Source organism: Salmo salar, chromosome 11 (genome assembly GCF_965601325.2).
Source record: "Salmo salar chromosome 11, fSalSal1, whole genome shotgun sequence".
NCBI lineage: Eukaryota > Metazoa > Chordata > Actinopteri > Salmoniformes > Salmonidae > Salmo > Salmo salar.
In genome coordinates this window covers 107,571,936-107,584,360 of record NC_138301.1, presented here as the reverse complement: position 1 = coordinate 107,584,360, position 12,425 = coordinate 107,571,936, and the positions used below count along the sequence as shown (strand labels likewise).

At 43.0% G+C, this 12,425-nt stretch overlaps 1 protein-coding gene across 1 annotated transcript; it reads left to right on the top strand.

The window, feature by feature from the left end:
* Positions 1-2,567: 2,567 nt before the first annotated feature.
* On the top strand, positions 2,568-10,537 carry LOC106563564 (carbonyl reductase [NADPH] 1). Its single transcript, XM_014129262.3, has 4 exons — positions 2,568-2,987; positions 7,667-7,847; positions 8,198-8,321; positions 10,041-10,537. The coding sequence occupies exons 1-4, from the start codon at positions 2,702-2,704 to the stop codon at positions 10,278-10,280; spliced, it is 831 nt and encodes a 276-aa protein (XP_013984737.1). The 5' UTR covers positions 2,568-2,701; the 3' UTR covers positions 10,281-10,537.
* The last annotated feature ends 1,888 nt before the right edge of the window (positions 10,538-12,425 follow it).

Genomic DNA, 12,425 nt, shown 5'->3' with positions numbered 1-12,425 from the left:
AGAGTCTTGGTGGTTCCAAACTTCTTCCATTTAAGAATGATGGAGGCCACTGTGTTCTTGGGGACCTTCAATGCTGCAGAAATATTTTGGCACCCTTCCCCAGATCTGTGCCTTCGACACAATCCTGTGTTGGAGCTCTACGGACAATTCCGTCGACCTGATGGCTTGGTTTTTGCTCTGACATGCATTGTCAACTGTGGGACCTTATATAGACATTTGTGTGCCTTTCCAAATCATGTGCAATCATTTGAATTTATCCCAGGTGGACTCCAATCAAGTTGTAGAAACATCTCAAGGATGATCAATGGAAACCAGATGCACCTAAGCTCAATTTTGAGTCTTATAGCAAAGAGTCTGAAAACTTATGTAAATAAGGTATTTCTGTGTTTTATTTTTAATGCATTTGCAAAAATGTAAAAAAAACTGTTTTTGCTCTCTCATTATGGGGTATTGTGTGTAGATTGATCAGGATTTTTATTTATTTAATCCATTTTAGAATAAGGCTGTAAAAATGTGGGAAAAGGGAAGGGGTCTGAATACTTTCCAAATGCACTGTATATCAACGAACTGGCGAGAGCACTAGAACAGTGTGCAGCACCCGGCCTCACCTTACTAGAATCTGACGTCAAATGTCTATTGTTTGAAAATTATCTGGTGCTTCTGTCCCCAACCAAGGAGGGCCTACCGCAGCATCTAGATCATCTGCACAGATTCTGTAAGACCTGGGCCCTGACAGTAAATCTCAGTAAGACAAAAATAATGGTGTTCCAAAAAAGGTCCAGTTGCCAGGACCACAAATACAAATTCCATCTAGACACCGTTGCCCTAGAGCACACAAAAAACTATACATACCTCAGCCTAAACATCAGCACCACAGGTAACTTCCACAAAGCTGTGAACGATCTGAGAGACAAGGCAAGAAGGGACTTCTTTTTATTTATTTTTCCTTTATTTAACTAGGCAAGTCAGTTAAGAGCAAATACTTATTTTCAATGATGGCCTATGAACAGTGGGTTAACTGCCTTGTTCAAGGGCAGAATGACAGATTTTTACCTTGTCAGCTCAGGGATTCGATCTTGCAACCATTCGGTTACAAGTCCAACGCTCTAACCACTAGGCTACCTGCCCCCCTATGCCATCCAAAGGAACATAAAATTCGACATACCAATTAGGATCTGGCTAAAAATACTTGAATCAGTTATAGAACCCATTGCCCATTACGGTTGTGAGGTCTGGGGTCCGCTCACCAACCAAGAATTCACAAAATGAGACAAACACCAAATTGAGACACTGCACACAGAATTCTGCAAAAATATCCTCCGTGTACAACGTAAAACACCGAATAATGCATGCAGAGCAGAATTAGGCAGATACCCGCTAATTATCAATATCCTGAAAAGAGCCATTAAATTCTACAACCACCTAAAAGGAAGAGAGTCCCAAACCTTCCATAATAAAGCCATCACCTACAGAGAGATGAACCTGGAGAAGAGTCCCCTAAGCAAACTGGTCCTGGGGCTCTGTTCATAAACACAAACAGACCCCACAGAGCCCTAGGATAGCAACACAATTAGACCCAACCAAATCATGAGAAAACACAATGATAATTACTTGACACATTGGAAAGAATTAACAAAAAAGTGAGCCAACTAGAATGCCATTTGGCCCTGAACAGAGAGTACACAGTGGCAGAATACTTGACCACTGTGACTGACCCAAAATTAAGGAAAGCTTTGACTATGTACAGACTCAGTGAGCATAGCCTTGCTTTGAGAAAGGTCACCGTAGGTAGACCTGGCTCTCAAGAGCAGACAGGCCATGTGCACACTGACCACAAAATGAGGTGGAAACTGAGCTGCACTTCCTAACCTCCTGCCAAATGTATGACCATATTAGAGACACATATTTCCCTCGGAATACACAGACACACAACGAATTTGAAAATAAATCAAATTTTGATAAACTCACATATCATTGGGTGAAATACCACATTGTGCAATCACTGTTCACTTTGTTTATCCATTTCCACTTGCTTTGGCAATGTAAACATATGCTTCCCGTGCCAATAAAGCCCCTTCAATTGAAATTAAATTGCTGTCACATATGCTATAATGGCACAGATATAATGATGAGTCCTCTATCCATCTCTATATATGAAACCAATCAGTATGTCAAACAAAGCTCTTAACTCTGCCTGAAAATATTGAATGCCATGCGGTACACAGGACGCACCGCAGCCTAGTGCGGCTCCCCTAAGGTAGCGTTGCTAACTGCTCCATTGACAACAAATGAGTTCCACTGGAAGGCAAAGACGTTGATGTATCGATCGGGTGGACATGAGACGTTCATTTCTATTCAGTTGACTCGCCATAAATTCGGCGTCTGAACTGTGCGTACATAGGCTAACCTCTCCCGTCGTATATAAATATAATATGCTCTCTCTTTCCCATTGTGTCATATGTGGGTATTTGATCTACTAGGCTACACAACTTCATCTGTCAGAGTGACTGTGCACGTTCCTTTGTTTGCAAAAGTAGCCAATAAGGTTGACTTTCCTCTAACTAAACATTATCTTCTCCCAGATCAGCGTAGGCTACACGTCAGCCCACTACAACCACGGTGCGATTAATTACATGATTTAAATAGTTAGGCTACTTTAACTATTTACTTTACAAAAATAAAGTTTTGGAGAGCGAATGAAATGTCGAAAAAAGTGGCAGTAGTTACCGGTGCCAATAAAGGCACAGGATTTGCGATTGTGAGGGAGCTTTGCAAGGCAAAATTTACCGGGGATGTTATTCTTACTGCTCGAAATGAGAAACTTGGAAATGAGGCAGTGAAGATGCTAAAGTCCGAAGGATTTGAAGTTGCTTACCACCACCTTGATATCTGCGACCAGGGCAGCGCCAAGCAACTGAGTAACTTTCTGCAGAAGACGTATGGCGGATTGGATGTGCTTATTAACAACGCGGGAATGTCCTTTAAAAGTTCAGTACGGTAGCCTATTCTACTATTTTGGCGCAACATGCTATGCAATTTTGTTTGGCGGCTTTGCTAGGATAGCCGATTGTAACATTGAGGGGATTAGATTAATCTTGCCCGGGCGCCCGTTTAGGCGTACAGCGGGGTAAACTTGATTGCGTTCTATTTGGAACCAGGCTGCCTCCCAGACGTGAGCCAGTTGCCCCGCTCTATCCAACAGCGAAGTCTGCTCATAACAAAAGTTATGTAATTTAAACACATGTCATAATTAGTAGAATTCGGTGTTTTCACATTTAAAATTGATTCATTTTGATATAAACGCTTTATCTGCCTTCGCAATGAAAACGAGTTAGAACATTCAAACATTTTATTTTATGGAAAAGAGATGTTTCTGGATGACACAATGACCAAGCAGCACAGATTGCTGTTAATTTGAGAAGGGCGCTATTCCTTTCCTGCTTTCGCCCGAGGCCGTGACTGGTTTTTGACGGGTTCAATCCGGGCAAGTTTAAAAGATCTCCCTCACTCCAGATAGCGAGAGGTTTGTGGGCGGATCTTGTGCCACAGCTTGGTCTCATAGGCTAGACGTAACATAGTATGATATGTTACTTTTGGTATGGTTACATGAGACAGATAGGCCGCTGTGCCCCTCGGGAGCTAAGGCACTGCATCTCAGTGCAAGAGGCGTCACCACAGTCCCTGGGCTGGCGTGGTTACAAGTGGTCTGGGGTTGTGAGACCGGTTGGACATACTGCCAAATTCTCTAAAATGTCATTGGCTTATGGTAGATAAATTCATATACAATTATCTGGCAACAGCTCTGGTGGACATTCCTGCAGTCCGCATGCCAATTGCACACTCCCTTAAAATTTGAGACGTCTGTGGCATTGTGTTGTGTGACAAAACTGCACATTTTAAAGTGGCCTTTTATTGTCGCCAGCACAAGGTGCACCTGTAATGACCATGCTGTTTAATCAGATTCTTGGTATGCCACACCTGTCAGGTGGACGGACTATCTTGGCAAAGGATAAATAGTCACTAACAAGGATGTAAACACATTTGTGCACAACATTTTAGAGAAATAAGCTTTTTGTGGATATGGAACATTTCTGGGATTTTTTATTTCACCTTTATTTAACCGGCAAGTTGAGAACAGGTTCTCATTTACAACTGCGACCTGGCCAAGATAAAGCAAAGCAGTTCGACACATATAACAACACAGAGTTACACATGGAGTAAAATAAACATAGTCAATAATACAGTAGAAAAATAAGTCTATATACAATGTGAGCAAATTAGGTGAGATATGGGGTGCTCTGGCACCCCAATGGTGGAACAAGCTCCCTCACGACGCCAGGACAGCGGAGTCAATCACCACCTTCCGGAGACACCTGAAACCCCACCTCTTTAAGGAATACCTAGGATAGGATAAAGTAATCCTTCTAACCCCCCCCCCCCCCCCCCTTAAAAGATTTAGATGCACTATTGTAAAGTGGTTGTTCCACTGGATATCATAAGGTGAATCCACCAATTTGTAAGTCGCTCTGGATAAGAGCATCTGGTAAATGACTTAAATGTAAAGGCAATAAATAGGCCATGGTGGCGATGTAAATACAATATAGCAATTAAAACACTGGAATGGTACATTTGACAGTAGATGAGTGTGCAAAGTAGAAATACTGGGGTGCAAAGGAGCAAAATAAATACAGTAGGGGAAGAGGTAGTTGTCTGGGCTATTTATAGATGGGCTATGTACAGGTGCAGTGATCTGTGAGCTGCTCTGACAGCTGGTGCTTAAAGCTAGTGAGGGAGGTAAGTGTTTCCAGTTTCAGAGATTTTTGTAGTTCGTTCCAGTCGTTGGCAGCCGAGAACTGGAAGGAGAGGCGGCCAAAGGAGGAATTGGCTTTGGGGGTGACAAGGGAGATATACCCGCTGGAACGCATGCTACGGGTGGGTGCAGCTATGGTGACCAGCGAGCAGAGATAAGGTGGGACTTTACCTAGCATGGTCTTGTAGATGACCTGGAGCCAGTGGGTTTGGCGATGAGTATGAAGCGAGGGCCAGCCAACGAGAGCGTACAGGTCGCAGTGGTGGGTAGTATATGGGGCTTTGGTGACAAAACGGATGGCACTGTGATAGACTGCATCCAATTTGTTGAGTAGGGTGTTGGAGGCTATTTTGTAAATTACATCGCCAAAGTCGAGGATCGGTAAGATGGTCAGTTTTACGAGGGTATGTTTGGCAGCATGAGTGAAGGATGCTTTGTTGCGAAATAGAAAGCCAATTCTATATTTAACTTTGGATTGGAGATGTTTTATGCGAGTCTGGAAGGAGAGTTTACAGTCTAACCAGACACCTAGGTATTTGTAGTTGTCCACATATTCTAAGTCAGAACCATCCAGAGTAGTGATGCTGGATGGGCGGGCAGATGCAGGCAGCGATCGGTTGAAGAGCATGCATTTAGTTTTACTTGTATTTAAGAGCAGTTGGAGGCCACGGAAGGAGAGTTGTATGGCATTGAAGCTTGTCTGGAGGGTTGTTAACACAGTGTCCAAAGAAGGGCCAGAAGTAAACAGAATGGTGTCGTCTGCGTAGAGGTGGATCAGAGAATCACCAGCAGCAAGAGCAACATCATTGATATATGCAGAGAAGAGAGTCGGCCCAAAAATTGAACCCTGTGGCACCCCCATAGATACTGCCAGAGGCCCGGACAACAGGCCCTCAGATTTGACACACAGAACTCTGTCGGAGAAGTAGTTGGTGAACCAGTCGAGGCAATCATTTGAGAAACCAAGGCTGTTGAGTCTGCCGATGAGGATGTGGTGATTGACAGAGTCGAAAGCCTTGGCCAGGTCAATGAATACGGCTGCACAGTACTGTTTCTTAATGATGGCGGTTAAGATATCGTTTAGGACCTTGAGTGTGGCTGAGGTGCACCCATGACCAGCTCTGAAACCAGATTGCATAACGGAGAAGGTACGGTGGGATTCGAAATGGCCGGTGATCTGTTTGTTAACTTGGCTTTCGAAGACCTTAGAAAGGCAGGGTTGGATAGATATAGGTCTGTAGCATTTAGGGTCAAGAGTGTCCCCCCCTTTGAAGAGGGGGATGACCGCAGCTGCGTAGAAAAATGCTTATTGAAATTCTCAATTATAGTGGATTTATTGGTGGTGACAGAGTTTCCTATCCTCAGTGCAGTGGGCAGCCGGGAGGAGGTGCTCTTATTCTCCATGGACTTTACAGTGTCCCATAACTTTTTTGAGTTTGTGTTGCAGGAAGCAAATTTCTGCTTGAAAAAGCTAGCCTTGGCTTTTCTAACTGCCTGTGTATATTGGTTTCTAACTTCCCTAAAAAGTTGCATTTCACGGGGGCTGTTCGATGCTAGAACGCCACATGATGTTTTTGTGTTGGTTAAGGGCAGTCAGGTCTGGAGAGAACCAAGGGCTATATCTGTTCCTGGTTCTAAATTTCTTGAATGGGGCATGCTTATTTTAGATGGTGAGGAAGGCATTTAAAAAAAATAGCCAGGCATCCTCTACTGACGGGATGAGGTCGATATCCTTCCAGGATACCCGGGCCAGGTCGATTAGAAAGGCCTGCTCGCTGAAGTGTTTCAGGGAGTGTTTGATTGTGATGAGTGGAGGTCGTTTGACCGCTGACCCATTACGGATGCAGGCATTGAGGCAGTGATCGCTGAGATCTTGGTTGAAAACAGCAGAGGTGTATTTAGAGGGCAGGTTGGTTAGGATGATATCTATGAGGGTGCCCGTGTTTACGGCATTGGGGTTGTACCTGGTAGGTTCATTGATAATTTGTGTGAGATTGAGGGCATCAAGCTTAGATTGTAGGATGGCCGGGGTGTTAAGTATGTCACAGTTTAGGTCACCTAGCAGCACGAGCTCTGAAGATAGATGGGGGGCAATCAGTTGACATATGGTATCCAGAGCACAGCTGGGGGCAGAGGGTGGTCTATAACAGGCGGCAACAGTGAGAGACTTGTTTTTAGAGAGGTGGATTTTTAAAAGTATAAGTTGAAATTGTTTGGGTGTAGACCTGGATAGTAGGACAGAACTCTGCAGCCTCTCTGCGGTAGATTGCAACACCGCCCCCTTTGGCCATTCTATCTTGTCTGAAAATGTTGTAGTGTGGTTTTCCACTTTAATTTTGAGTGTGACTCCAAATCCAGACCTCCATGGGTTGATAACTTGGATTTCCATTGATTATTTTTGTGTGATTTTGTTGTCAGCACATTCAAATATGTAAAGAAAAAAGTATTTAATAAGATTATTTCTTTCATTCAGATCTAGGATGTGTTGTTTAAGTGTTCCCTTTATTTTTTTGAGCAGTGTATTTTTGTTCACTATAAATGGGGTGTCGCGGATTTACGTACAGAATAATACAAAATGCTCTGAGGCCAGGTTGTGTACAATGTTTAGCAACAATCAGCCAGCCTACTGTTCAGTTTAAACTGCCTAGCAACAATAGTAGGGCTAGTTGATTGCAACTTATGTGTAACATGAATGATAGTCATATGTATCAGTGTGATTGCATTGGAAAAATGATGCTCGGCAAATATGATGGGTGAGGGTGACGCTATATTGACACAGCCTCCCCCCCATCCCCCACTCTCTTTCTCTCCCTCTCTTGTACAAAGCAATAATTGATCATCACATTTTTTCCCTAGATGATGCGACTGAGCCTTTTGGGGAACAGGCTGAGGTGACCATGCGCACCAACTTTTGGGGCACCCTGTGGGTGTGCCATGCTCTCCTACCCCTCCTCAGACCAAATGCCAGAGTGGTGAATGTCTCCAGCTTTGTTAGCAAGAAGGCTCTTGATACATGCAGCCCTCAACTACAAGCCAAGTAAGATCTTCATTCTGTATCGAAAACCTCATTCATCCTTAACTTAATTCTGAATTGTGATCTACGGAGGGAGAAATATACACTGATGTCATTATATATCCATCTAGCCGCAAACCTGACCAACTTGAACAAAAGCCCTATTCATCCCTTCAATAGCAGCTGATGCATTAGCAGATATGAAGAACATTTTGCTGTTGTGGCCTTAATCATAATTGGACAATCAAATCAGTTTATTGTCAGTTGCTACTACAGATCATAGGCAATATTTAGAAATGAAACCATTACTGTGATCATCACATGCAGTCATAAACTACTGTATTACAAGGTCTTTTTTCTGTGGTGTCTTGAAGGTTCCGTGATACTGAGCTCTCTGAGGAGGAGCTGTGCTTGCTGATGGGGCAGTTTGTTATTGCTGCTCAGCAGGGAAACCATCAGGCCCAGGGGTGGCCAAACACAGCCTATGGCACAACAAAGGTAGGGTTCTGTCTGTCCACACAACTATTAAGGGGAAAGGGCAAATGTGACCCACCGCCTCAATTTGGTCTTATGTAGCGAAATTGTGTTTTTGGATAAAAGTAGAGACTCGGAGCTCCAAAATGGTATGTCATACACTGCAGTTGAGGAAAAATTGGGAAAGTAATTCTGCTTCGAAAGTTGATAGACTTGTAACCTCACTTTTGAGAAAATGGCCCTTGAATGTGTTGGTTAACCTACTGGAGAGCTCTTCTTTGTCTACACCTATTCAGCATCATTCACACCCACTTAAGCCTTAGCCTCACCCATCTCTTTAAGGATTCACATGGGAGGCCATGTGCTAAACAGAGTGAGTTAGGTAGTGTAGTAAACAACCAAAGATTTCATGACTAAAAGTGGTGAAAGTAGTAGCCTACAATATGAAAAAACTCCAGGTAAAAATGCACTTGATCTTGGCCTATATTCTCATCTGACTTTGAAAGTGTCCAGATAAAGTATTGTATAAATATTGTTAGATGATGTTCACCCCCCCCCCCCCCCCCCCCCCCCAGCCACATCTAGCTAAGTGGATGGGTCACTATTGTTAGACATGTACACATGTTCGTGAAATACAATAAACGGCCGTAATTACACCCAGACACACCTGGCTAACTGGATGGGTCAGGTAATCATTCTCTTATGAAGTGGAGTCTTTTGTTTAGACATGTAGCTAGCTAGCTAAACAATGAACCATAATCCCAACCCATAGCTGCAGTACAGATGGATTGTCATAGCTAGCCACTATGCATGAAATACTGGAGTATGAATCTGCAGGTAGCTAAAGCTAACCAACTAGGTTCAATGGTAGCTAGCTAACATTACGCTATAACTAACAATGCAATATAACTAACAATGGCTTTCTGTGATACGAATAATATTACTATACAGATCATACACGTAAAGTTAGCTAGCAAGCAAGCAAGTTAACATTCGCAAGTTAGTCAACAGTACACTTTAACTTGCAATGAAAACGACTTTGACAAAATGAGAAACATCTAATATCTGAAAATATAGCTAGACTCTTACCATATACATGGATGAACGCTTCACGGCAGTGTCTTTTCCGTTTGGTTTGTAGCTAGCTACAGCTTGTTTTGCCCGTTGTTGTGTCAAGTCATTCCGGTTCACACTGACCTTTTGCAGAAAAGTAGTCCATCACAACTTATCCCACTAATCTTTGTCGATAGCTCCTGCTAAATCCTGGGCAGTGACGTTATTGAGAGCAGTAGCAACACTTTTGCAGGTCTCCATGGCTAACGTTGTATCTTTCAAAAACGCAGTGGTAGCAAGGATTATCTACACGTACTGAGAAGCTCATGTTATAGACAGAAGCATGCTACATGGCAGACCAATCAGAACTCAAATCTCGGCATGTCCAGCCCATCCATTATCTCAGCTAATCATGGCTAGCGGGAAGGTTCCTGTATTTTTCCATGGCTCAACCAACAAGGCTCATAATTAAAAATGTGTATTCAAATTTACAGATGGCATACACGTTTCTTATTAAGGCACATGAAAGTTCACATATTCCAAAAAGGCATAAAAAAATAATTTTTATTTGATTTATTTTTTATCTCGAATGCCTCTCCTGTGAAGTAGTGACTTGTGACATACACCTAGCTTCTTGAAACAGGTCACAAATGGCAGATTTATCATACTGTTTTTTTCACCTCTGTTTAGATTGGAGTGACTGTGCTGTCCAGGATTCAGGCTCATATTCTGACTAAGACCCGGGCAGCTGATGGAATCCTGCTCAACGCCTGCTGCCCTGGCTGGGTCCGCACTGACATGGCAGGCCCCAAGGCCCTCAAGAGCCCTGAGGAAGGAGCACAGACTCCTATCTATCTGGCACTTCTTCCTGAAGGGGCGAAGGAGCCACATGGACAGTTGGTGTGGGACAAGACCGTTCAGGAATGGTAGAGTGGAGGCAGCAGGAAGTTTACCTCATCTCAATCAGAGACTTGAGGAAAATTGCACAAAAAGGTTCCGCCAAATTCACATGACAAAAAACACATTGCAACAGAGGGTTGTGGAGATATCTTTGCTTTTTTTTCTTTATATGATTTAATGTGATTAATTTACATAAATAACGCTCTGGAGTACTTTGATTGTATTGAAGGCCTGTTATTCTTTCAAAAAGTTCAATGATGTAAAGAAATAAAATAGATTGATAATAATGTCTGAGACAGTGATTTACTGGAAACTCTTGTTCAAAGTTGGAACTTGGTTTATTGAATTGAGCCTCTAGGGCATAGTTCCCCAACTGGCGGCCTGATTTTTATTTGGCCCCAACAGTTTTATTTGTTATTGCACTGAGAAGAGGGAAATGTGAAAAGAAGTGTGGCGCAGGTGTCTGCAAGCACAAAGACTCTCACATGCACTCAACCTTGAGTGAGAGCCAACCCTATCACATTGACCTGACATAGCATAACAATTTCATTCAAGCTGCCTGTTGAGATGGTGACATATTCAGAGTGTGAATTAAGGCATGAGCCCCCCTAAATGCAACAAAAACAAACTTAATAATGCTAATTTAACCATTATCCTATTGGTATTAAATGCAATGTGCACTGCTACAGTGGTAAATATTAAAATAAAAACATATTCCAAATTAAACAAACACCCCCACCTCTGTGTCCATAGCCGCAGGAAGTAGGGGTGCTGTAGCACCCCGTGATAAATTTCAATAATATAGCCAAAATGAGGCTATTAAAAAATAATTTCCCCCTACATTAAATTACTCCTGTCCGAACAGACATAAATAAAATATTTTGAAATACTACACCAGAGAGCATAATTTTGCTGGAGGATCAATAGCTTCTAAAAAATTGCTGTGGATTAAGTTTCATCACAACCACTTGCAGTCGGGAAGGATGCAATTTGGGCAGCATGCGTGCCAAATATAGAACAGCTTGTTAAATTGTGGCCATTGATATAATCCATAGAAGGACTTCAGAACCTCTAACCCTGGCACTTTGACTGTTAAATTCATGGGTTCACTAGCAATGGCTGCCAGTCCTGACTTGAATGGGAACTGCCTATCTATGGGATATACAGTATTCTACTGTACAGTCGTGGCCAAAAGTTTTGAGAATGACACAAATATTAATTTTCACAAAGTTTACTGCTTCAGTGTCTTTAGATATTTTTGTCAGATGTTACTATGGAATACTGAAGTATAATTACAAGCTTTTCATTAGTGTCAAAGGCTTTTATTGACAATTACATGAAGTTGATGCAAAGAGTCACTATTTTCAGTGTTAACCCTTCTTTTTCAAGACCTCTGCAATCCGCCCTGGCATGCTGTCAATTAACTTCTGGGCCACATCCTGACTGATGGCAGCCCATTCTTGCATAATCAATGCTTGGAGTTTGTCAGAATTTGTGGGTTTTTGTTTGTCCACCTGCCTCTTGAGGATTGACCACAAGTTCTCAATGGGATTAAGGTCTGGGGAGTTTCCTGGCCATGGACCAAAAATATCGATGTTTTGTTCCCCGAGCCACTTTGGAAAGGTGCTCCATCATGCTGGAAAAGACATTGTTCGTCACCAACTGTTCCTGGATGGTTGGGAGAAGTTGCTCTTCGAGGATGTGTTGGTACCATTCTTTATTCATGGCTGTGTTCTTAGGCAAAATTGGGAGTGAGCCCACTCCCTTGGCTGAGAAGCAACCCCACACATGAATGGTCTCAGGATTCTTTACTGTTGGCATGACACAGGACTGATGGTAGCGCTCACCTTGTCTTCTCCGGACAAGCTTTTTTCCAGATGCCCCAAACAATCGGAAAGGGGATTCATCAGAGAAAATGACTTTACCCCAGTCCTCAGCAGTCCAATCCCTGTACCTTTTGCAGAATATCAGTCTGTCCCTGATGTTTTTCCTGGAGAGAAGTGGCTTCTTTGCTGCCCTTCTTGACACCAGGCCATCCTCCAAAAGTCTTCGCCTCACTGTGCGTGCAGATGCACTCACACCTGCTTGCTGCCATTCCTGAGCAAGCTCTGTACTGGTGGTGCCCCGATCCCGCAGCTGAATCAACTTTAGGAGACGGTCCTGGCGCTTGCTGGA

Excerpts from the sequence above, each read along its gene's own strand:
- LOC106563564 (XM_014129262.3), top strand. The coding sequence starts at position 2,702 with ATGTCGAAAAAAGTGGCAGTAGTTACCGGTGCCAATAAAGGCACAGGA. Across the intron at positions 7,848-8,197 it reads AGCCCTCAACTACAAGCCAA|GTTCCGTGATACTGAGCTCT; the intron begins GTAAGATCTTCA and ends GGTGTCTTGAAG. Across the intron at positions 8,322-10,040 it reads CAGCCTATGGCACAACAAAG|ATTGGAGTGACTGTGCTGTC; the intron begins GTAGGGTTCTGT and ends ACCTCTGTTTAG.